The sequence below is a fragment of the Triticum dicoccoides genome, chromosome 6B, assembly GCF_002162155.2.
Source record: "Triticum dicoccoides isolate Atlit2015 ecotype Zavitan chromosome 6B, WEW_v2.0, whole genome shotgun sequence".
NCBI lineage: Eukaryota > Viridiplantae > Streptophyta > Magnoliopsida > Poales > Poaceae > Triticum > Triticum dicoccoides.
Window position 1 is genome coordinate 144,810,740 of NC_041391.1, and position 23,512 is coordinate 144,834,251.

General features: G+C 43.7%; 1 protein-coding gene across 1 annotated transcript; it reads left to right on the forward strand.

Annotated features, from left to right (window-relative positions):
- The first annotated feature begins 20,073 nt into the window (after positions 1-20,073).
- Positions 20,074-22,870, forward strand: LOC119320916 (RNA exonuclease 4-like). The gene is made up of 4 exons (XM_037594821.1): positions 20,074-20,121; positions 20,219-20,251; positions 20,718-21,038; positions 22,757-22,870. Exons 1-4 carry the CDS (start codon positions 20,074-20,076, stop codon positions 22,868-22,870), a joined length of 516 nt encoding a protein of 171 aa, XP_037450718.1.
- The last annotated feature ends 642 nt before the right edge of the window (positions 22,871-23,512 follow it).

Sequence of the window (23,512 nt, forward strand, 5' to 3'; positions counted from 1 at the left end):
TTGTAGGAAATTAAACAGTAAAGGAGAACCAAAGTGCCCAATTTGCGAATAAAGTATAACCGATGACGAGAAAATGCAGCACTATATGTTGATTGCCTACAAACCAAAAGAAATGAAACCACTTAGCAACCAGGTATACATAATAATTACAATTATGTAATAAGTAAGTTAAAATCAATACCTTTCTACAATGGTTTCCTACTTTCTTTCATGGCGTCAAAGCGATCACAATTACTGAATCATTAGTAACCTTCCTCATTTCGCTTTTCTTGACATAACAAGTAACATTGTACATCAAGGCGTCGTCACCAAGACGAGTGCGCAAATATGTCTTCACAATTCTCATACCTGAAAAAGATCTCTCAACTGTAGCAGTGTCAACAGGCAATACTAGTACTAGCTTCAAAGTCGATAAACCAAGGGATATACAATATGTTTCCTTGTCTCCCCATTTTTTTTGAGAGAGCTAACAAATATTACTTAAACCAGAGGAGCGATCATCTGCTCGGACATCAGCAATGTAAAGATGAACGTGATGTCTAAGGTCCCTGAGTCTCCATCATTAGAATCTTTTGGATAAAGTTTAGCTAGACTCGTCAAATGCTCTAACTTGAAATCACGAAATGATTTATTTGGGCTCAAAGCCACCGAGCAGACAAGTGTTCAGATTTTTTTGCAAAAGGAAAAAAACTATAAATCATGTGTATACATGACATGAATTGCAATTGCACGGCTGTAAAATAAAACTTACTTGACATGTTGGTGCTTCCAGCCTTCTCCACTGACCACTACAATAGCCAAATAGTCCAACAGCCAATAAAATCAAAATTTCTAGTCTTGTCCAGTAGCCCTAATAATCTAGGGTTAGAGAAACAAAGCAATAATTAGAACAGTATTTATAAGGATTAGACCAGAATTTGTAAATTGCAATAGAGGCGGACACACACTGGGCACGAAGCGCAGCGGCATGTAGATGAACAGGCCAGGCGACAGGAGAAGGCACGCACGTATCGATGAATTTTTTGGGAAACCCTATTTGGCGTAGTGTTTTTGCAAACGGGCGCCTGCAGCGCTCCTGTGATGGGCCGGCCCATCTAGGGGTTTCTTCTTTGTATCTTAATTCTGCGCCTGTCCTGAATCGAACCCAGGACCCCGAGACCAATTTTTGGTAGAACAACCACTGCGCCAACGCAGCAGATCTGATTAAAGTGAAAATTTTCTTTCTTTTATGATAGCTTCTCCCGCTTCTTGTTTCCCTTTTCTTTTTTCCTTTTTTCCTTTTTCCTTTTTCATTTTCCATTTTTCCTTTTCTGTTTTCTGTTTTTTTCATCCTGGTTCGTCCAATTTGTTTGCAAATACATCAACTTTTCTTTTAAATTGATGATTTCTTTCGAAATTCGATGAACTTTTTCCCAAATCGATGAACTATTTTTAAAATTCGGTGAACTTTTTTGAAAATCTATGATCTTTTTTAAAAATTGGTGAACTTTTTTCAAATCTGATGAACTTTTTTCCAATTTTGATGAACTTTTTTCAAAATCGTTGACTTTTCCCAAATTGGGTGAACTTTTTTTCAAATTTGATGAACTTTTATCAAAGTTGATGAACTTTTTCTCAAAATCGATGAACTTTTTTCTCAAATCGAATGAACTTTTTCCAAAATCGATGAACTTTTTTCAAATCGACTGAACTTTTTCCAAAATTGATAATTTTTTTCAAGTCGATTGAACTTTTTTCAAAATCAATGAACTATTTTTGAAGATTGATGAACTTTTTCTATTTTTATGAGTTTTTTGTTTTAAATTCGTTATCTTTTATTTTAACCCGTGAACGATTTTTTTAATTCCTGATTTTTCAGAAAAGATACACATATTTTTTCAACATTCAATGGTTAACTGGTCAGACCGATCAATTGGTGAACTTTTTTCCTCAAATTAGTGAACTTGTTCTAATTCAAATAGCGCAGCTAGAGTTCTTAAACAGTACGCGCTGCATTCGGTCTTTTAAAGTTAGGTGGTGTAGTGGTTGCCAGTCTATTGGAGGTTAGTTGTGGGCTGAGTTCGATTCCCCACGATGCCCTGTTTTTTGGTGGTATTTTCGCGCTACAGTATTGCAGTACGTGTTTATGGGCCAGCCCACTAAGATTCTCCTGTGAGCGCTGGTTAGGTTCGCGGGCGCTTAAGGCGCCGACTAGGACCTCCCGAATTTTTTTTGAGACACACGTATCGATGAATGATCCATTGATCGATCAATGTATGTAATGGGCCTTTTCCAGGGCGTCACGCGCTACCTCTCGGCTGGGCCGACTGGGCCCTAGTTGCCTAGTTGTAGCCTTTTTGTCTGTACGTCCCTGTAGAAAATTTAGGGGTGTCCAAGCCGACGTGGGCTCTATATGTATAAGGTGAGATGATTTTTTACCCGGTGTCATGGGCTACCTGCTGGACCAACGTGGGCCCGCCCCTGCTCCCTACCGAATTCGAATCTTGGTTGGCGCTTTTACTTGGTGGTGATGATTTTTTTGAGGGAAAAATAAAATGCCGCGTGCGTCCGATGGATAGCTGATGTACCTTACGATCGATTGACGTGGTGGTCGAATAAATCGCCGTTTTTTTTGTTGGAAGTAAGTTGCCACAATTTCATATGTGGGTCGTTCGATTTTGATAGGGAACAAAGAGGGAGATGCGATAGGGCACCGAGGCTAGGAATAAGCCGCAGCCAGCGGAGGCGAGTTAGAAGGTTAACGGTTGTAGGTACGGGGACTGCCGGCATCGGAACTAGAGGTCGGCAGTGTTGGGGAACGTAGTAATTTCAAAAAAAATTCTACGCACACGCAAGATCATGGTGATGGCATAGCAACGAAAGGGGAGAGTGCTGTCTACGTACCCTCGTAGACCGTTATGCGGAAGCGTTATAACAACGCGGTTGATGTAGTCGTACGTCTTCACGAATCGACCGATCCAAGCACCGAACGTACGGCACCTCCGTGTTCAGCACACGTTCAGCTCGATGACGTCCCACGGGCTCCAATCCAGCGAAGCGTCGGGGATGAGTTCCGTCAGCACGACGGCGTGGTGACGATGATGATGTTCTACCGGCGCAGGGCTTCGCCTAAACTCCGCAACGATATGACCGAGGTGGATTATGGTGGAGGGGGGCACCGCACACGGCTAAGGAACGATCCGTAGATCAACTTGTGTGTCTATGGGGTGTCCCCCTGCCCCCGTATATAAAGGAGCAAGGGGGGAGGCCAGTCGGCCCTTGGGGCGCGCCAAGGAGGGGGGAGTCCTCCTCCTAGTGGGAGTAGGACTCCCCTTTCCTAGTCCAACTAGGAAGGAGGAAGGGGGAAGGAAAGAGGGGAGAGGGAGAGGGAAAGAGGGGCCGCGCCCCCCTCCCCTAGTCCAATTCGGACTCCCCTTGGGAGGGGGCGCGCCACCTCCTGGGCTGCTGCCCTCTCTCTTCCCTCAGGCCCACTAAGGCCCAATACTTCCCCGGGGGGTTCCGGTAACCCCTCCGGCACTCCGGTTTTCTCCGAAATCACCCGGACTTCCGGTGTCCGAATATAGTCGTCTAATATATCAATCTTTATGTCTCGACCATTTTGAGACTCCTCGTCATGTCCGTGATCACATCCGGGACTCCGAACAAACTTCGGTACATCAAAACTTATAAACTCATAATAAAACTGTCATCGTAACGTTAAGCGTGCGGACCCTACGGGTTCGAGAACTATGTAGACGTGACCTAGAACTATTCTCGGTCAATAACCAATAGCGGAACCTGGATGTTCATATTGGTTCCCACATATTCTACGAAGATCTTTATCGGTCAAACCGCATAACAACATACGTTGTTCCCTTTGTCATCGGTATGTTACTTGCCCGAGATTCGATCGTCGGTATCCAATACCTAGTTCAATCTCGTTACTGGCAAGTCTCTTTACTCGTTCCGTAATACATCATCTCATAACTAACTCATTAGTTACAATGCTTGCAAGGCTTAGGTGATGAGTATTACCGAGAGGGCCCAGAGATACCTCTCCGACAATCGGAGTGACAAAACCTAATCTTGAATTATGCCAACTCAACATGTACCTTCGGAGACACCTGTAGAGCACCTTTATAATCACCCAGTTATGTTGTGACGTTTGGTAGCACACAAAGTGTTCCTCCGGTAAACGGGAGTTGCACAATCTCATAGTTGCAGGAACTTTGTATAAGTCATGAAGAAAGCAATAGCAACATACTAAACGATCAAGTGCTAAGCTAACGGAATGGGTCAAGTCAATCACATCATTCTCCTAATGATGTGATCCCATTAATCAAATGACAACACATGCCTATGGTTAGGAAACATAACCATCTTTGATCAATGAGCTAGTTCAAGTAGAGGCATACTAGTGACACTATGTTTGTCTATGTATTCACACATGTATCATGTTTCCGGTTAATACAATTCTAGCATGAATAATAAACATTTATCATGATATGAGGAAATAAATAATAAATTTATTATTGCCTCTAGGGCATATTTCCTTCAGTCTCCCACTTGCACGAGAGTCAATAATCTAGATTACATAGTAATGATTCTAACACCCATGGAGTCTTGGTGCTGATCATGTTTTGCTCGTGAGAGAGGCTTAGTCAACGGGTCTGCAACATTCAGATCCGTATGTATCTTGCAAATCTCTATGTCTCCCACTTGGACTTGGTCCCGAATGGAATTGAAGCGTCTCTTGATGTGCTTGGTCCGCTTGTGAAATCTGGATTCCTTTACCAAGGCAATTGCACCAGTATTGTCACAGAAGATCTTCATTGGTCCCGATGCACTAGGTATAACACCTAGATCGGAAATGAACTCCTTCATCCAGACTACTTCATTTGCTGCTTCCGAAGCAGCTATGTACTCCGCTTCACATGTAGATCCCGCCACGACGCTTTGTTTAGAACTGCACCAACTTACAGCTCCACCGTTTAATAAAAATACGTATCCGGTTTGCGATTTAGAATCGTCCGGATCAGTGTTAAAGCTTGCATCGACGTAACCATTTATGACTAGCTCTTTGTCACCTCCATATACGAGAAACATATCCTTAGTCCTTTTCAGGTATTTCAGGATGTTCTTGACCGCTGTCCAGTGACCCACTCCTGGATTACTTTGGTACCTCCCTGCTAAACTAATAGCAAGGCACACATCAGGTCTGGCACACAGCATTGCATACATGATAGAGCCTATGGCTCAAGCATAGGGAACTCCTTTCATTTTCTCTCTATCTTCTGCAGTGGTCGGGCATTGAGTCTGACTCAACTTTATACCTTGTAATACAGGCAAGAACCCTTTCTTCGCCTGATCCATATTGAACTTTTTCAATACTTTATCAAGGTACGTGCTTTGTGAAAGTCCAATCAAGCGTCTTGATCTATCTCTATAGATCTTAATGCCCAATATGTAAGCAGCGTCACCGAGGTCTTTCATTGAAAAACTTTTATTCAAGTATCCTTTTATGCTATCCAGAAATTCTATATCATTTCCAATCAACAATATGTCATCCACATATAATATTAGAAATGCTACAGAGCTCCCACTCACTTTCTTGTAAATACAGGCTTCTCCAAAAGTCTGTATAAAACCATATGCTTTGATTACACTATCAAAGCGTTTATTCCAACTCCGAGAGGCTTGCACCAGACCATAAATTGATCGCTGGAGCTTGCACACTTTGTTAGCTCCTTTAGGATCGACAAAACCTTCTGGTTGCATCATATACAACTCTTCTTCCAGAAATCCATTCAGGAATGCAGTTTTGACATCCATCTGCCAAATTTCATAATCATAAAATGCGGCAATCGCTAACATGATTCGGACAGACTTAAGCATCGCTACGGGTGAGAAAGTCTCATCGTAGTCAACCCCTTGAACTTGTCGAAAACCTTTCACAACAAGTCGAGCTTTATAGACAGTTACATTACCGTCAGCGTCAGTCTTCTTCTTAAAGATCCATTTATTCTCAATGGCTTGCCGATCATCGGCCAAGTCAACCAAAGTCCATACTTTGTTTTCATACATGGATCCCATCTCAGATTTCATGGCCTCTAGCCATTTTGCAGAATCTGGGCTCATCATCGCTTCCTCATAGTTCGTAGGTTCATCATGGTCTAGTAACATGACTTCCAGAACAGCATTACCGTACCACTCTGGTGCGGATCTTACTCTGGAAGACCTACGAGGTTCAGTAGATACTTGATCTGAAGTTTCATTATCAATATCATTAGCTTCCTCACTAATTGGTGTATTTATCACAGGAACTGATTTCTGTGATGAACTACTTTCCAATAAGGGAGCAGATATAGTTACCTCATCAAGTTCTACTTTCCTCCCACTCACTTCTTTCGAGAGAAACTCCTTCTCTAGAAAGGATCCATTCTTAGCAACGAATGTCTTGCCTTCGGATCTGTGATAGAAGGTGTACCCAACAGTCTCTTTTGGGTATCCTATGAAGACACATTTCTCCGATTTGGGTTCGAGCTTATCTGGTTGAAGTTTCTTCACATAAGCATCGCAGCCCCAAACTTTAAGAAACGACAACTTTGGTTTCTTGCCAAACCACAGTTCATAAGGCGTCGTCTCAACGGATTTAGATGGTGCCCTATTTAATGTGAATGCAACCGTCTCTAAAGCATAACCCCAAAACGATAGCGGTAAATCAGTAAGAGACATCATAGATCACACCATATCTAGTAAAGTACGATTACGACGTTCAGACACACCATTTCTTTGTGGTGTTCCAGGTGGCGTGAGTTGCGAAACTATTCCGCATTGTTTCAAATGTAAACCAAACTCGTAACTCAAATATTCTCCTCCACGATCAGATCGTAGAAACTTTATTTTCTTGTTACAATGATTTTCCACTTCACTCTGAAATTCTTTGAACTTTTCAAATGTTTCAGACTTGTGCTTCATTAAGTAGATATACCCATATCTGCTCAAATCATCTGTGAAGGTGAGAAAATAACGATATCCGCCACGAGCCTCAACATTCATCGGACCACATACATCTGTATGTATGATTTCCAACAAATCTGTTGCTCTCTCCATAGTACCGGAGAACGGTGTTTTAGTCATCTTGCCCATGAGGCATGGTTCGTAAGTACCAAGTGATTCATAATCAAGTGATTCCAAAAGTCCATCAGTATGGAGTTTCTTCATGCGCTTTACACCGATATGACCTAAACGGCAGTGCCAAAAATAAGTTGCACTATCATTATCAACTCAGCATCTTTTGGCTTCAACATTATGAATATGTGTATCACTACTATCGAGATTCAATAAAAATAGACCACTCTTCAAGGGTGCATGACCATAAAAGATATTACTCATATAAATAGAACAACCATTATTTTCTGATTTAAATGAATAACCGTCTCGCATCAAACAAGATCCAGATATAATGTTCATGCTCAACGCTGGCACCAAATAACAATTATTCAGGTCTAAAACTAATCCCGAAGGTAGATGTAGAGGTAGCGTGCCGACCGCGATCACATCGACTTTGGGGCAGTTCTGCTTCCAGTGACCGGTCTGCTTGCAGTAGAAGCACTCAGTTTTAGGCTTAGGTCCAGACTTGGGTTTCTTCTCTTGAGCAGCAACTTACTTGCTGTTCTTCTTGAAGTTCCCCTTCTTCTTCCATTTGCCCTTTTTCTTGAAACTAGTGGTCTTGTTGACCATCAACACTTGATGCTCCTTCTTGATTTCTACCTCCGCAGCTTTTAGCATTGCGAAGAGCTCGGGAATAGTCTTGTTCATCCCTTGCATATTATAGTTCATCACAAAGCTCTTGTAGCTTGGTGGCAGTGATTGGAGAATTATGTCAATGACGCTATCATCCGGAAGATTAACTCCCAGTTGAATCAAGTGATTATTATACCCAGACATTTTGAGTATATGCTCACTGACAGAACTATTCTCCTCCATCTTGCAGCTGTAGAACTTATTGGAGACTTCATATCTCTCAATCCGGGCATTTGCTTGAAATATTAACTTCAACTCCTGGAAAATCTCATATGCTCCATGACGTTCAAAACGTCGTTGAAGACCCGGTTCTAAGCCGTAAAGCATGGCACACTGAACTATAGAGTAGTCATCAGCTTTGCTCTGCCAGACGTTCTTAACGTCGTCAGTTGCATCAGCAGCAGGCCTGGCACCTAGCGGTGCTTCTAGGACGTAACTTTTCTGTGCAGCAATGAGGATAATCCTTAGGTTACGGACCCAGTCCGTGTAATTGCTACCATCATCTTTCAACTTTGCTTTCTCAAGGAACGCATTAAAATTCAATGAAACAACAGCACGAGCCATCTATCTACAAACAAACATAGACAAGCAAAATACTATCAGGTACTAAGTTCATGATAAATTTAAGTTTAATTAATCATATTACTTAAGAACTCCCACTTAGACAGACATCTCTCTAGTCATCTAAGTGATTACGTGATCCAAATCAACTAAACCATAACCGATCATCACGTGAGATGGAGTAGTTTTCAATGGTGAACATCTTTATGTTGATCATATCTACTATATGATTCACGCTCGACCTTTCGGTCTCTGTGTTCCGAGGCCATATCTACATATGCTAGGCTCGTCAAGTTTAACCTGAGTATTCCGCGTGTGCAAAACTGGCTTGCACCCATTGTAGATGGACATAGAGCTTATCACACCCGATCATCACGTGGTGTCTGGGCACGACGAACTTTGGCAACGGTGCATACTCAGGGAGAACACTTCTTGATAATTTTTTTAGTGAGAGATCATCTTAAAATGCTACCGTCAATCAAAGCAAGATAAGATGCATAAAGGATAAACATCACATACAATCAATATAAGTGATATGATATGGCCATCATCATCTTGTGCTTGTGATCTCCATCTCCGAAGCACCATCGTGATCACCATCGTCACCGGCGCGACACCTTGATCTCCATCGTAGCATCGTTGTCGTTTACGCCATCTATTGCTTCTACGACTATCGCTACCGCTTAGTGATAAAGTAAAGCAATTACAGGGCGTTTGCATTTAATACAATAAAGCGACAACCATATGGCTCCTGCCAGTTGCCGATAACTTCGGTTACAAAACATAATCATCTCATACAATAAAATATAGCATCACGTCTTGACCATATCACATCACAACATGCCCTGCAAAAATAAGTTAGACGTCCTCTACTTTGTTGTTGCAAGTTTTACGTGGCTGCTACGGGCTTAGCAAGAACCGTTCTTACCTACGCATCAAAAACCACAACGATAGTTCGTCAAGTTGGTGCTGTTTTAACCTTTGCAAGGACCGGGCATAGCCACACTCGATTCAGCTAAAGTGAGAGAGACAGACACCCGCCAACCACCTTTAAGCACGAGTGCTCGTAACGGTGAAACCAGTCTCACGTAAGCGTACGCGTAATGTCGGTCCGGGCCGCTTCATCTCACAATACCGCCGAAACAAAGTATGACATGCTGGTAAGCAGTATGACTTGTATCGCCCACAACTCACTTGTGTTCTACTCATGCATATTGAAGGAAATATGCCCTAGAGGCAATAATAAAGTTATTATTTATTTCCTTATATCATGATAAATGTTTATTATTCATGCTAGAATTGTATTAACCGGAAACATAATACATGTGTGAATACATAGACAAACAAAGTGTCACTAGTATGCCTCTACTTGACTAGCTTGTTTATCAAAGATGGTTATGTTTCCTAGCCATGGACAAAAGAGTTTCATTTGATTAACGGGATCACATCATTAGGAGAATGATGTGATTGACATGACCCATTCCGTTAGCCTAGCACTTGATCGTTTAGTATGTTGCTATTGCTTTCTTCATGACTTATACATGTTCCTGTAACTATGAGATTATGCAACTCCCGTTTACCAGAGGAACACTTTGGGTGCTACCAAACGTCACAACGTAACTGGGTGATTATAAAGGAGTACTACAGGTGTCTCCAAAGGTACATGTTGGGTTGGCGTATTTCGAGATTAGGTTTTGTCACTCCGATTGTCGGAGAGGTATCTCTGGGCCCTCTCGGTAATGCACATCACTATAAGCCTTGCAAGCAATGTGACTAATAAGTTAGTTGCGGGATGATGCAACAAGTAAAGAGACTTGCCAGTAACGAGATTGAACTAGGTATTGGATACCGACGATCGAATCTCGAGGAAGTAACATACCGATGACAAAGGGAACAACGTATGTTGTTATGCGGTTTGACCGATAAAGATCTTCGTAGAATATGTAGGAACCAATATGGGCATCCAGGTTCCGCTATTGGTTATTTACCGAGAATGGTTTAGGTCATGTCTACATAGTTCTCGAACCCGTAGGGTCCGCACGCTTAAGGTTTCGATGACAGTTATATTATGAGTTTATGAGTTTTGATGTACCGAAGGAGTTCGGAGTCCCAGGTGAGATCGGGGACATGACGAGGAGTCTCGAAATGGTCGAAACGTAAAGATCGATATATTGGACGACTATATTTGGAGTTCGGAAAGGTTCCGAGTGATTCGGGTATTTTCGGGGATATCGGGGAGTTACGGGAATACGAGGAAGAAGCATTGCGCCTCATGGGCCAAGTGGTGGAAGAGAGGAGGAAGGGCGCGCGGCCCCCTAGCCCAAACCGAATTGGACTAGGGGGCCGTCCCCCCTTTCCTTCTTCTCCTCCCTCTCCTTCCTTCTCCTTCTCCTCCCCTTCCCCCCCTTCTCCTAGTAGGACTTGGAAAGAGGGGGGAATCCTACTTGGAGTAGGATTGCCCCCCTTGGGCGCGCCTCCTCTCCTTGGCCGGCCCCCTCCCCCTTGCTCCCTTATATACGGGGGCAGGGGGGAACCCCATAACACAATCTACGGATCGTTCCTTAGCCGTGTGCGGTGCCCCCCTCCACCATATTCCACCTCGGTCATATCGTCGCAGAGTTTGGGCGAAGCCCTGCGCCGGTAGAAGATCATCATCGTCACCACGCCGTCGTGCTGACGGAACTCATCTCCGGAGCTCTGCTGGATCGGAGGCCGGAGATCGTCATCGAGCTGAACGTGTGCTGAACTCGGAGGTGCCGTACGTTCGGTACTTGGATCGGTCGGATCGTGAAGACGTACGACTACATCAACCGCGTTGTGCTAACGCTTCCACTTACGGTCTATGAGGGTACGTGGACGAACACTCTCCCCTCTCGTTGCTATATCATCACCATGATCTTGCGTGTGCGCAGGAAATTTTTTGAAATTACTACATTCCCCAACAGTGGTATCAGAGCCTAGGTTTTATGCGTTGATGTTATATGCACGAGTAGAACACAAGTGAGTTGTGGGCAATACAAGTCATACTGCTTACCAACATGTCATACTTTGGTTCGGCGGTATTGTGAGATGAAGCGGCCCGGACCGACATTACGCGTACGCTTACACGAGACTGGTTTCACCGTTACGAGCACTCGTGCTTAAAAGGTGTCTGGCGGGTGTCTGTCTCTCTCACTTTAGCTGAATCGAGTGTGGCTACGCCCGGTCCTTGCGAAGGTTAAAACAGCACCAACTTGACGAACTATCGTTGTGGTTTTTTGATGCGTAGGTAAGAACGGTTCTTGCTAAGCCCGTAGCAGCCACGTAAAACTTGCAACAAACAAAGTAGAGGACGTCTAACTTGTTTTTGCAGGGCATGTTGTGATGTGATATGGTCAAGACGTGATAAGATATAAGTTGTTGTATGAGATGATCATGTTTTGTTGAAGTTATCGGGAACTGGCAGAAGCCTTATGGATGTCTCTTTGTTGCATAAGATGTAAGTGCCAAATAATTGCTTTACTTTATCGCTATACGATAGCAATAGTTGCAAGAGCAATAGTTGGTGAGACAACCATGTGATGACACATTGATATAGATCAAGATGATGAAGATAATGGTGTCGTGCCGGTGACGATAGAGATCATGAAAGTACTTTGGAGATGGAGATCAAAGGCGCGAGATGATCATGGCCATATCATGTCACATATTTTGATTGCATATGATGTTTATCTATTATACATCTTATTCTTGCTTTGATTGACGGTAGCATTTTAAGATGATCTCTCACTAATTATCAAGAAGTGTTCTCCCTGAGTATGCACCGTTGCGAAAGTTCTTTGTGCTGAGACACCACGTGATGATCGGGTGTGATAGGCTCTACGTTCAAATACAACGGGTGCAAAACAGTTGCACACGCGGAATACTTAGGTTATACTTGACGAGCCTAGCATATACAGATATGGCCTCAGAACACGGAGACCAAAAGGTCGAGTGTGAATCATATAGTAGATATGATCAACATAGTGATGTTCACCATTGAAACTAGTCCATCTCACGTGATGATCAGACATGGTTTAGTTGATTTGGATCACGTGATCACTTAGATGACTAGAGAGATGTCTGTCTAAGTGGGAGTTTTTAAGTAATATGATTAATTGAACTTAAATTTATCATGAACTTAGTCCTGGTAGTATTTTGCAAATTATGTTGTAGATCAATAGCTCGCGTTGTTGCTTTCATATGTTTATTTTGATATGTTCCTAGAGAAAACTGTATTGAAAGATGTTAGTAGCAATGATGCGGATTGGATCCATGATCTGAGGTTTATCCTCATTGCTGCGCAGAAGAATTATGTCCTTGATGCACCGCTAGGTGACAAACCTATTGTAGGAGCAGATGCAGACGTTATGAACGTTTGGCTAGCTCAATATGATGACTACTTGATAGTTTAGTGCACCATTCTTAATGGCTTAGAATCGGGACTTCAAAGACATTTTGAACGTCATGGATCATATGAGATGTTCCAGGAATTGAAGTTAATATTTCAAGAAAATACCCGAGTTGAGAGATATGAAATCTCCAACAAGTTCTATAGCTAAAATATGGAGGAAAATCGCTCAACTAGTGAGCATGTGCTCAGATTGTCTGGATACTTCAATCGCTTGAATCAAGTGGGAGTTAATCTTCCAGATAAGATAGTGATTGACAGAATTCTCTAGCCACCATCACTAAAGTTACTAGAACTTCGTGATGAACTATAATATGCAAGGGATGACGAAAATTATTCCCGAGCTCTTCGTGATGTTGAAATCGACGAAGGTAGAAATCAAGAAAGAGCATCAAGTGTTGATGATTAACAAGACCACTAGTTTCAAGAAAAGGGCAAAGGGAAAGAAAGGGAAACTTCAAGTAGAATGGCAAAAAAGTTGTCACTCCCATGAAGAAGACCAAAGCTGGACCAAAGCCTGAAACTGAGTGTTTACACTGCAAAGGAAATGGTCACTGGAAGCGGAAATGCCCTGAATATTTGGTGGATAAGAAGGATGGCAAAGTGAACATGGGTATATTTGATATACAGATTATTGATGTGTGCCTTACTAGTGTTTATAGTAGCCCCTGAGTATTTGATACTTGTTCGGTTGCTAAGATTAGTAACTCGAAACAGGAGTTACAAAATAAACAGAGACTAGTTGAAGGGGAAGTGACGATGAGTGTTGGAAGTAGTTCCAAGATTGATATGATCATCATCGCACACTCCCTATACTTTTGGGATTAGTGTTAAACCTAAATAAATGTTATTTGGCGTTTGTGTTGAGCATGAATATGATTTGATCATGTTTATTGCAATACGGTTATTCATTTAAAATCAGAGAATAATTGTTGTTCTGTTTACATGAATAAAACCTTCAATGGTCATACACCCAATGAAAATAGTTTGTTGGATCTCGATCGTAGTGATACACATATTCATAATATTGATGCCAAAAGATGCAAAGTTAATAATGATAGTGCAACTTATTTGTGGCACTGTCGTTTGGGTCATATCGGTGTAAAGCGCATGAAGAAACTCCATAAAGATGGATTTTCAGAATCACTTGGTTATGAATCATTTGATGCTTGCGAACCGTACCTTTTGGGCAAGATGACTAAAACTCCATTCTTCGGAACAACGGAACAAGCTACTGACTTGTTGGAAATAATACATACTGATGTATGCAGACCAATGAGTATGAAGGCTTGTGGCAAGTATCGTTATTTTCTGACCTTCACAAGATGATTTAAGCAGATATGGGTATATCTACTTGATGAAACATAAGTCTGAAATAGTTGAAAGGTTCAAAGAATTTCAGAGTGAAGTGGAAAAATCATCGTAACAAGTAAATAAAGTTTCTGCAATCTGATCGCGGAGACGAATATTTGAGTTATGAGTTTGGTCTTCAATTAAAACAATGTGGAATGGTTTCACAGCTCACGCCACCTGGAACACCACAACGTTATGGTGTGTCCGAACGTCGTAACCGCACTTTATTGACATGGTGCGATCTATGATGTCTCTTACTGATTTACCACTATTGTTTTGGGGTTGTGCATTAGAGACAGCTGCATTCACGTTAAAAGGGCACCATCTAAAACCGTTGAGACGACAACATATGAACTGTGGTTTAGCAAGAAACCCAAGTTGTCGTTTCTTAAAGTTTGGGGCTGCGATGCTTATGTGAAGAAGTTTCATCCTGATAAGCTCGAACCCAAATCGGAGAAGTGCGTCTTCATAGAATAACCAAAGGAAATTATTGGGTACACCTTCTATCACAGATCCGAAGGCAAGATATTCGTTGCTAAAAATGGATCCTTTCTAGAGAAGGAGTTTCTCTCGAAAGAAGTGAGTGGGAGGAAAGTAGAGCTTGATAAGGTAATTTGTACCTTCTCCCGAATTGGAAAGTAGTTCATCACGGAAATCAGTCCAGTGATTCCTACACCAATTAGTGAGGAAGCTAATGATGATGATCATGAAACTTCAGATCAAGTTACTACAAAACCTCGTAGGTCTTCCAAAGTACAGTCTGCACCAAAGTAGTACGGTAATACTGTTCTGGAAGTCATGTTACTAGACCATGATGAACCTACGAACTATGAGGAAGCGATGATGAGCCCAGATTCCGCGAAATGGCTTGAGGCCATAAAATCTGAGATATGATCCATGTATGAGAACAAAAGTATGGACTTTGATTGACTTGCTCTATGATCAGCAAGCCATGTTAAATAAATGGATCTTCAAGAGGAAGACGGACACTGATAGTAGTGTTACTATCCATTAAGCTCGACTTGTTGCAAAAGGTTTTCAACAAGTTCAAGGGGTTGAATACGATGAGATTTTCTCACTTGTATCGATGCTTAAGTCTGTCCGAATCATGTTAGCAATTGCCACATTTTATGAAATCTGGCAAATGGATGTCAAAACTGCATTCCTTAATGGTTTTCTTAAAGAAGAGTTGTATATGATGCAACCAGAAGGTTTTGTCAATCCTAAAGGTGCTAACAAAATATGCAAGCTCCAGCAATCCATCTATGGACTGGTGCAAGCATCTCGGAGTTGGAATATACACTTTGATGAGTGGATCAAAGCATATGGTTTTATACAGACTTTTGGAAAGGCCTGTATTTACAAGAAAGTGAGTGGGAGCACTACAGCATTTCTGATAAGTATATGTGAATGACATATTGTTGATCGGAAATAATATAGAATTATTCTGCAAAGCATGAAAGGATACTTGAATAAGAGTTTTTCAAAGAAAGACCTCGGTGAAGCTGCTTACATATTGAGCATCAAGATCTATTGAGATAGATCAAGACGCTTGATAAGATTTTCAATGAGTACATACCTTGGCAAGATTTTGAAATAGTTCAAGATGGAACAGTCAAAGAAAAAGTTCTTGCCTGTAATGCAAAGGTGTGAAGTTGAGTAAGACTCAAGACCCGACCATGGCAGAAAATAGAAAGAAGAATGAAAATCATTCCCTATGCCTCAGTCATAGGTTCTATAAAGTATGTTATGCTGTGAACCAGACCTATTGTATACCTTGCTCTGAGTTTGACAAAGGAATACAATTTTGATCTAAGAGTAGATCACTGGACAGCGGTCAAGAATATCCTTAGTGAGTACTAAGGACATGTTTCTCGATTATGGAGGTGATAAAAGAGCCCGTCGTAAAAAGTTACAATGTTGCAAGCTTTTACACCAATCCAGATGACTCTAAGTCTCAATCTGGATACATATTGAAAGTGGGAGCAATTAGCTAGAGTAGCTCCATGCAGAGCATTGTGGACATAGAATATTTGCAAAATACATACGGCTCTGAATGTGACAGACCCGTTGACTAAGCTTCTCTCATGAGCAAAACATGATGACACCTTAGTACTCTTTGGGTGTTAATCACATAGCGATGTGAACTAGATTATTGACTCTAGTAAACCCTTTGGGTGTTGGTCACATGACGATGTAAACTATGGGTGTTAATCATATACAGATATGAATATTGATATTAAATCACATGGCGATGTGAACTAGATTATTGACTCTAGTGCAAGTGAGAGACTGAAGGAAATATGCCCTAGAGGCAATAATAAAGTTATTATTTATTTCCTTATATCATGATAAATGTTTATTATTCATGCTAGAATTGTATTAACCGGAAACGTAATACATGTGTGAATACATAGACAAACAAAGTGTCACTAGTATGCCTCTACTTGATTAGCTCGTTTATCAAAGATGCTTATGTTTCCTAGCCATGGACAAAAGAGTTGTCATTTGATTAACGGGATCACATCATTAGGAGAATGATGTGATTGACATGACCCATTCCGTTAGCCTAGCACTTGATCGTTTAGTATGTTGCTATTGCTTTCTTCATGACTTATACATGTTCCTGTAACTATGAGATTATGCAACTCCCATTTACCGGAGGAACACTTTGGGTGCTACCAAACGTCACAACGTAACTGGGTGATTATAAAGGAGTACTATAGGTGTCTCCAAAGGTACATGTTGGGTTGGCGTATTTCGAGATTAGGTTTTGTCACTCCGATTGTCGGAGAGGTATCTCTGGGCCCTCTCGGTAATGCACATCACTATAAGCCTTGCAAGCAATGTGACTAATAAGTTAGTTGCGGGATGATGCATTACGTAACGAGTAAAGAGACTTGCCGGTAACGAGATTGAACTAGGTATTGGATACCGACGATCGAATCTCGGGCAAGTAACATACCGATGACAAAGGGAACAACGTATGTTGTTATGCGGTTTGACCGATAAAGATCTTCGTAGAATATGTAGGAACCAATATGGGCATCCAGGTTCCGCTATTGGTTATTGACCGAGAATGGTTCTAGGTCATGTCTACATAGTTCTCGAACCCGTAGGGTCCGCACGCTTAAGGTTTCGATGACAGTTATATTATGAGTTTATGAGTTTTGATGTACCGAAGGAGTTCAGAGTCCCGGATGAGATCGGGGACATGACGAGGAGTCTCGAAATGGTCGAGACGTAAAGATCGATATATTGGACGACTATATTCGGAGTTCGTAAAGGTTCCGAGTGATTCTGGTATTTTCGGGGGTACCGGGGAGTTACGGGAATACGAGGAAGAAACATTGGGCCTCATGGGCCAAGTGGTGGAAGAGAGGAGGAAGGGAGCGCGCCCCCCCTAGCCCAAACCGAATTGGACTAGGGGGGCGGCCCCCCTTTCCTTCTTCTCCTCCCTCTCCTTCCTTCTCCTTCTCCTCCCCTTCCTTCCCTTCTCCTAGTAGGACTTGGAAAGAGGGGGGAATCCTACTTGGAGTAGGATTGCCCCCCTAGGGCGCGCCTCCTCTCCTTGGCCGGCCCCCTCCCCCTTGCTCCTTTATATACGGGGGCAGGGGGGCACCCCATAACACATAAGTTGATCTACGGATCATTCCTTAGCCGTGTGCGGTGCCCCCCTCCACCATATTCCACCTCGTTCATATCATCGCGGAGTTTAGGCGAAGCCCTGCGCCGGCAGAACATCATCATCGTCACCACGCCGTCGTGCTGATGGAACTCATCTCCGGAGCTCTGCTGGATCGGAGGCCGGAGATCGTCATCGAGCTGAACGTGTGCTGAACTCGGAGGTGCCGTACGTTCGGTACTTGGATCGGTCGGATCGTGAAGACGTACGACTACATCAACCGCGTTGTGCTAACGCTTCCACTTACGGTCTACGAGGGTACATGGACGAACACTCTCCCCTCTCGTTGCTATATCATCACCATGATCTTGCGTGTGCGCAGGAATTTTTTTGAAATTACTACGTTCCCCAACACATATAACATCAACGCATAAAACCTAGGCTCGGATGCCACTGTTGAGGAACGTAGTAATTTCAAAAAATTTCCTACGCACACGCAAGATCATGGTGATGGCATAGCAACGAGAGGGGAGAGTGCTGTCTACGTACCCTCGTAGACCGTTAAGCGGAAGCGTTATAACAACGCGGTTGATGTAGTCGTACGTCTTCACGAATCAACCGATCCAAGCACCGAACGTACGGCACCTCCGTGTTCAGCACACATTCAGCTCGATGACGTCCCCCGGGCTCCAATCCAGCGAAGCGTCGGGGATGAGTTCCGTCAGCACAACGGCGTGGTGACGATGATGATGTTCTACCGGCGCAGGGCTTCGCCTAAACTCCGCGACGATATGACCGAGGTGGATTATGGTGGAGGGGGGCACCGCACACGGCTAAGGAACGATCCGTAGATCAACTTGTGTGTCTATGGGGTGCCCCCCTGCCCCCGTATATAAAGGAGCAAGGGGGGAGGCCGGTCGGCCCTTGGGGCGCGCCAAGGAGGGGGGAGTCCTCCTCCTAGTGGGAGTAGGACTCGCCTTTCCTAGTCCAACTAGGAAGGATGAAGGGGGAAGGAAAGAGGGGGAGAGGGAGAGGAAAAGAGGGGCCGCGCCCGCTCCCCTAGTCCAATTTGAACTCCCCTTGGGAGGGGCGCGCCACCTCCTGGGCTGCTACCCTCTCTCTCCCCTCAGGCCCACTAAGGCCCAATACTTCTCCGGGGGGTTCCGGTAACCCCTCCGGCACTCCGGTTTTCTCCGAAATCACCCGGAACACTTCCGGTGTCCGAATATAGTCATCCAATATATCAATCTTTATGTCTCGACCATTTCGAGACTCCTCGTCATGTCTGTGATCACATTCGGGACTCCGAACAAACTTCGGTACATCAAAACTTATAAACTCATAATAAAACTGTCATCGTAACGTTAAGCGTGCGGACCCTACGGGTTCGAGAACTATGCAGACATGACCTAGAACTATTCTCGGTCAATAACCAATAGCGGAACCTGGATGTTCATATTGGTTCCCACATATTCTACGAAGATCTTTATCGGTCAAACCGCATAACAACATACGTTGTTCCCTTTGTCATCGGTATGTTACTTGCCCGAGATTCGATCGTCGGTATCCAATACCTAGTTCAATCTCGTTACTGGCAAGTCTCTTTACTCGTTCCGTAATGCATCATCTCATAACTAACTCATTAGTTACAATGCTTGCAAGGCTTAGGTGATGAGTATTACCGAGAGGGCCCAGAGATACCTCTCCGACAATCGGAGTGACAAAACCTAATCTTGAATTATGCCAACTCAACATGTACCTTCGGAGACACCTGTAGAGCACCTTTATAATCACCCAGTTACGTTGTGACGTTTGGTAGCACACAAAGTGTTCCTCCGGTAAACGGGAGTTGCACAATCTCATAGTTGCAGGAACTTTGTATAAGTCATGAAGAAAGCAATAGCAACATACTAAACGATCAAGTGCTAAGCTAACGGAATGGTAAGGTCAATCACATCATTCTCCTAATGATGTGATCCCATTAATCAAATGACAACACATGCCTATGGTTAGGAAACATAACCATCTTTGATCAATGAGCCAGTTCAAGTAGAGGCATACTAGTGACACTATGTTTGTCTATGTATTCACACATGTATCATGTTTCCGGTTAATACAATTCTAGCATGAATAATAAACATTTATCATGATATGAGGAAATAAATAATAACTTTATTATTGCCTCTAGGGCATATTTTCTTTAGGCAGGGCTTGACATTTGATGAGTAGATCGAAAGTTTTTCTCAAATGAAAGATAAAAATTGTGACCCGATGCTAAAACAAGTTCTTTTAGCTTCGGCACGTCTCTCCGGTACCGTCAATGGAGAACGTTCTCCAATCGAACGTGTCCTCGAATGGGAGCACAAAGGTGCCAGCGATGATAACATCTCTTCCGCGAATGAAAACTCCTCCCGAGAGATTTGCATTACAGAATACACTGACATCTGGCTTATGATGGTGCCCAGTTTGGTTTTAGCATGGTCAACCAGGTGCTCCGGGTACGGCGGTAGGGCAGTAGCAATGTAGCACTGGCTCATCATCCACCTTCTTACAAGATCTTTGGTCTGAACTCTGAAGGAAGGAAGGAAGGAACGAGCTAATGTAGCATTGTAACCTGATCTGGAATAGACTGGTCTATCTGTAAATTTATCCTTGAGACTTGGAAAGAAAAGGAGAGAAAATGACATTGTTGAATATGACAATAGAACACAGACATGTTTGTATGCCGAATGGACTAACACAAATAGAGGGATCCCTGAAATTATTATTGATCCCATAACCGAACCACAATTTTACAGTCCAGCAGAACAACTAGTAACTGAGCTTTAGGTTATGCTTGACACTACAGTGAACTCTCTGTTTGTGAGGTGAATTGTTGCTCGTCAAGATACTCGGCTCTCACCCGAGAGACCCGGGTTCAAGTCCCGGCGAGGAATTTTTCGTTTTTATTTTGCTGTCTTTTAGGCCTACTCCTCCCGCGATGCAGCGCGGCTCCTTGTCGGCCACGGGCTGGAGCACGACCTCGACGCGCTGGGCATGGACTACCCAACACACCTGAAGCAGGACACGACGATGTACCCGCCACTGATGAAGACGAGCGCCAGGCTCATGAGCAACTCGCTCCGGTATCTCACGCGGAGCTGCCTAGGCTATGACATACAGACCAGCGGCCACCATCATCCCTACGACGACTGCGTGGCCACCATGCGCTTGTACAAGAGGATGCGCGCCATGAGGGACCAGCACGGCCGGTCCAAGGACAACGACGATGACTGCATGGCCAAGGTGTTGGGGAACGTAGTAATTTCAAAAAATTTCCTACGCACACGCAAGATCATGGTGATGGCATAGCAACGAGAGGGGAGAGTGTGTCCACGTACCCTCATAGACCGTAAGCGGAAGCGTTATGACAACTGTACATCTTCACGATCCGACCGATCCAAGCACCGAACGTACGGCACCTTCGTGTTCAGCACACGTTCAGCTCGATGACGTTCCCCGGGCTCCAATCCAGCAAAGCGTCGGGGATGAGTTCCATCAGCACGACGGCGTGGTGACGATGATGATGTTCTACCGGCGCAGGGCTTCGCCTAAACTCCGCGATGATATGACCGAGGTGGAATATGGTGGAGGGGGGCACCGCACACGGCTAAGGAACGATCCGTAGATCAACTTGTGTGTCTTAGGGGTGCCCCCTTCCCCGTATATAAAGGGGGAGAGGAGGAGGGGGCCGGCCAAGCGAGAGGTGCGCCCTAGGGGGGGGGCAATCCTACTCCAAGTAGGTTTGGCCCCCCTTTCCTATTAGGAGTAGGAGAGGGAAGGAAGAGAGGGGAGGGAAGAAGGAAAGGGGGGGCCGGCCCCCTTCCCAATTCGGATTGGGCTTGGGGGGGGGCCTCCTTTGCTCCTTCTTCCTCCTTTCCACTAAGGCCCAATAAGGCCCATATACTTACCGGGGGGTTCAGGTAACCTCCCGGAGCTCCGGTATAGTCCCAATCTCATCCGGAACCTTTCCGGTATCCAAATATATCCGTCCAATATATCAATCTTTATGTCTCGACCATTTCGAGACTCCTCGTCATGTCTGTGATCACATCCGGGACTTCGAACAAACTTCGGTACATCAAAACTTATAAACTCATAATAAAACTGTCATCGTAACGTTAAGCGTGCGGACCCTACGGGTTTGAGAACTATGTAGACATGACCTAGAACTGTTTTCGATCAATAACCAATAGTGGAACCTGGATGTTCATATTGGTTCCTACATATTCTATGAAGATCTTTATCGGTCAAACCGCATAACAACATAAATTGTTCCCTTTGTCATCGATATGTTACTTGCCCGAGATTCGATCGTCGGTATCCAATACCTAGTTCAATCTCGTTACCGGCAAGTCTCTTTACTTGTTCGATAATACATCATTTCGTAACTAACTCATTAGTTACAATGCTTGCAAGGCTTAAGTGATGTGTATTACCGAGAGGGCCCAGAGATACCTCTCCGACAATCGGAGTGACAAAACCTAATCTCGAATTATGCCAACTCAACATGTACCTTTGGAGACACCTGTAGAGCACCTTTATAATCACCCAGTTACATTGTGACGTTTGGTAGCACACAAAGTGTTCCTCCGGTAAACGGGAGTTGCATAATCTCATAGTTGTAGGAATTTTGTATAAGTCATGAAGAAAGCAATAGCAACATACTAAACGATCAAGTGCTAGGCTAACAGAATGGGTTAAGTCAATCACATCATTCTCCTAATGATGTGATCCCATTAATCAAATGACAACACATGTCTATGGTTAGGAAACATAACCATCTTTGATTAATGAGCTAGTCAAGTAGAGGCATACTAGTGACTATATGTTTGTCTATGTATTCACACATGTATCATGTTTCCGGTTAATACAATTCTAGCATGAATAATAAACATTTATCATGATATGAGGAAATAAATAATAACTTTATTATTGCCTCTAGGGCATATTTCCTTCACAAGGCCTTCCAGGCGTGGAGGCAGCGAGAGCTAGTGCGCATGTCGCCCGAGGAGCTCCTCGCGATGTCCAAGCCCGACTACCAATGTTGGTGCCTCGACGATGACCGGCGATGCTGACGGCAGCCTGCTCCCTATCGAATTCGAATCTTGGTTCGCACTTTTACTTGGTGGTGATGATGAAAAGATAGGAGAATATAAAATGCTGTGTGCGTTGGATCTCGGATGGATAGCTGCCGTACCTTACGATCGACATGTGGTGGTCAAATAAATCACAGTTTTGTTTTGTTGGATGTAAGTTGCCTCAATTTTGAAATTGGGTCATTCGATTTTGTTTGTAAACAAAGATGAAGGCGCGGCGGGACACCGTAGGCTCCAGGACGAGCGTAGCGAGGCCCAAGAACGCCGCAAGGCCTCGGATAGGAATGAGCTGCAACCGGCATAGGCGAGTCGGATATAGTGTATAGGGGCTGCCGACATCGGAAGTGGAGGTCAACGGGGCTTAGAGGGAAGGCCTTGGGTGGCTGCAGGCTTAGAGATGTCAATAAATCACTCAAGCTGACTTAACATTGTCAATGACATCCGAAAAGTCTTTGTACATGTGCACCTAAGGATCTGCACCACAGGCCGTAGTCATCGTCATTGAGCCCTTGAATAAATCTAAAGCGCCTGACACCAAATCCTGCCATCTCGCACGCATGAGAAACCATAACCTCTCCATCCCAAGAAGATGACAAGAATATATGTTGGAACTCCGCGACT

Coding starts and splice junctions, on each gene's coding strand:
- LOC119320916 (XM_037594821.1), top strand. CDS start 20,074: ATGGAGAACGTTCTCCAATCGAACGTGTCCTCGAATGGGAGCACAAAG. Junction 20,122..20,218: donor CCTCGAATGGGAGCACAAAG/GTGCCAGCGATG, acceptor GATGGTGCCCAG/TTTGGTTTTAGCATGGTCAA. Junction 20,252..20,717: donor TGGTCAACCAGGTGCTCCGG/GTACGGCGGTAG, acceptor GCTGTCTTTTAG/GCCTACTCCTCCCGCGATGC.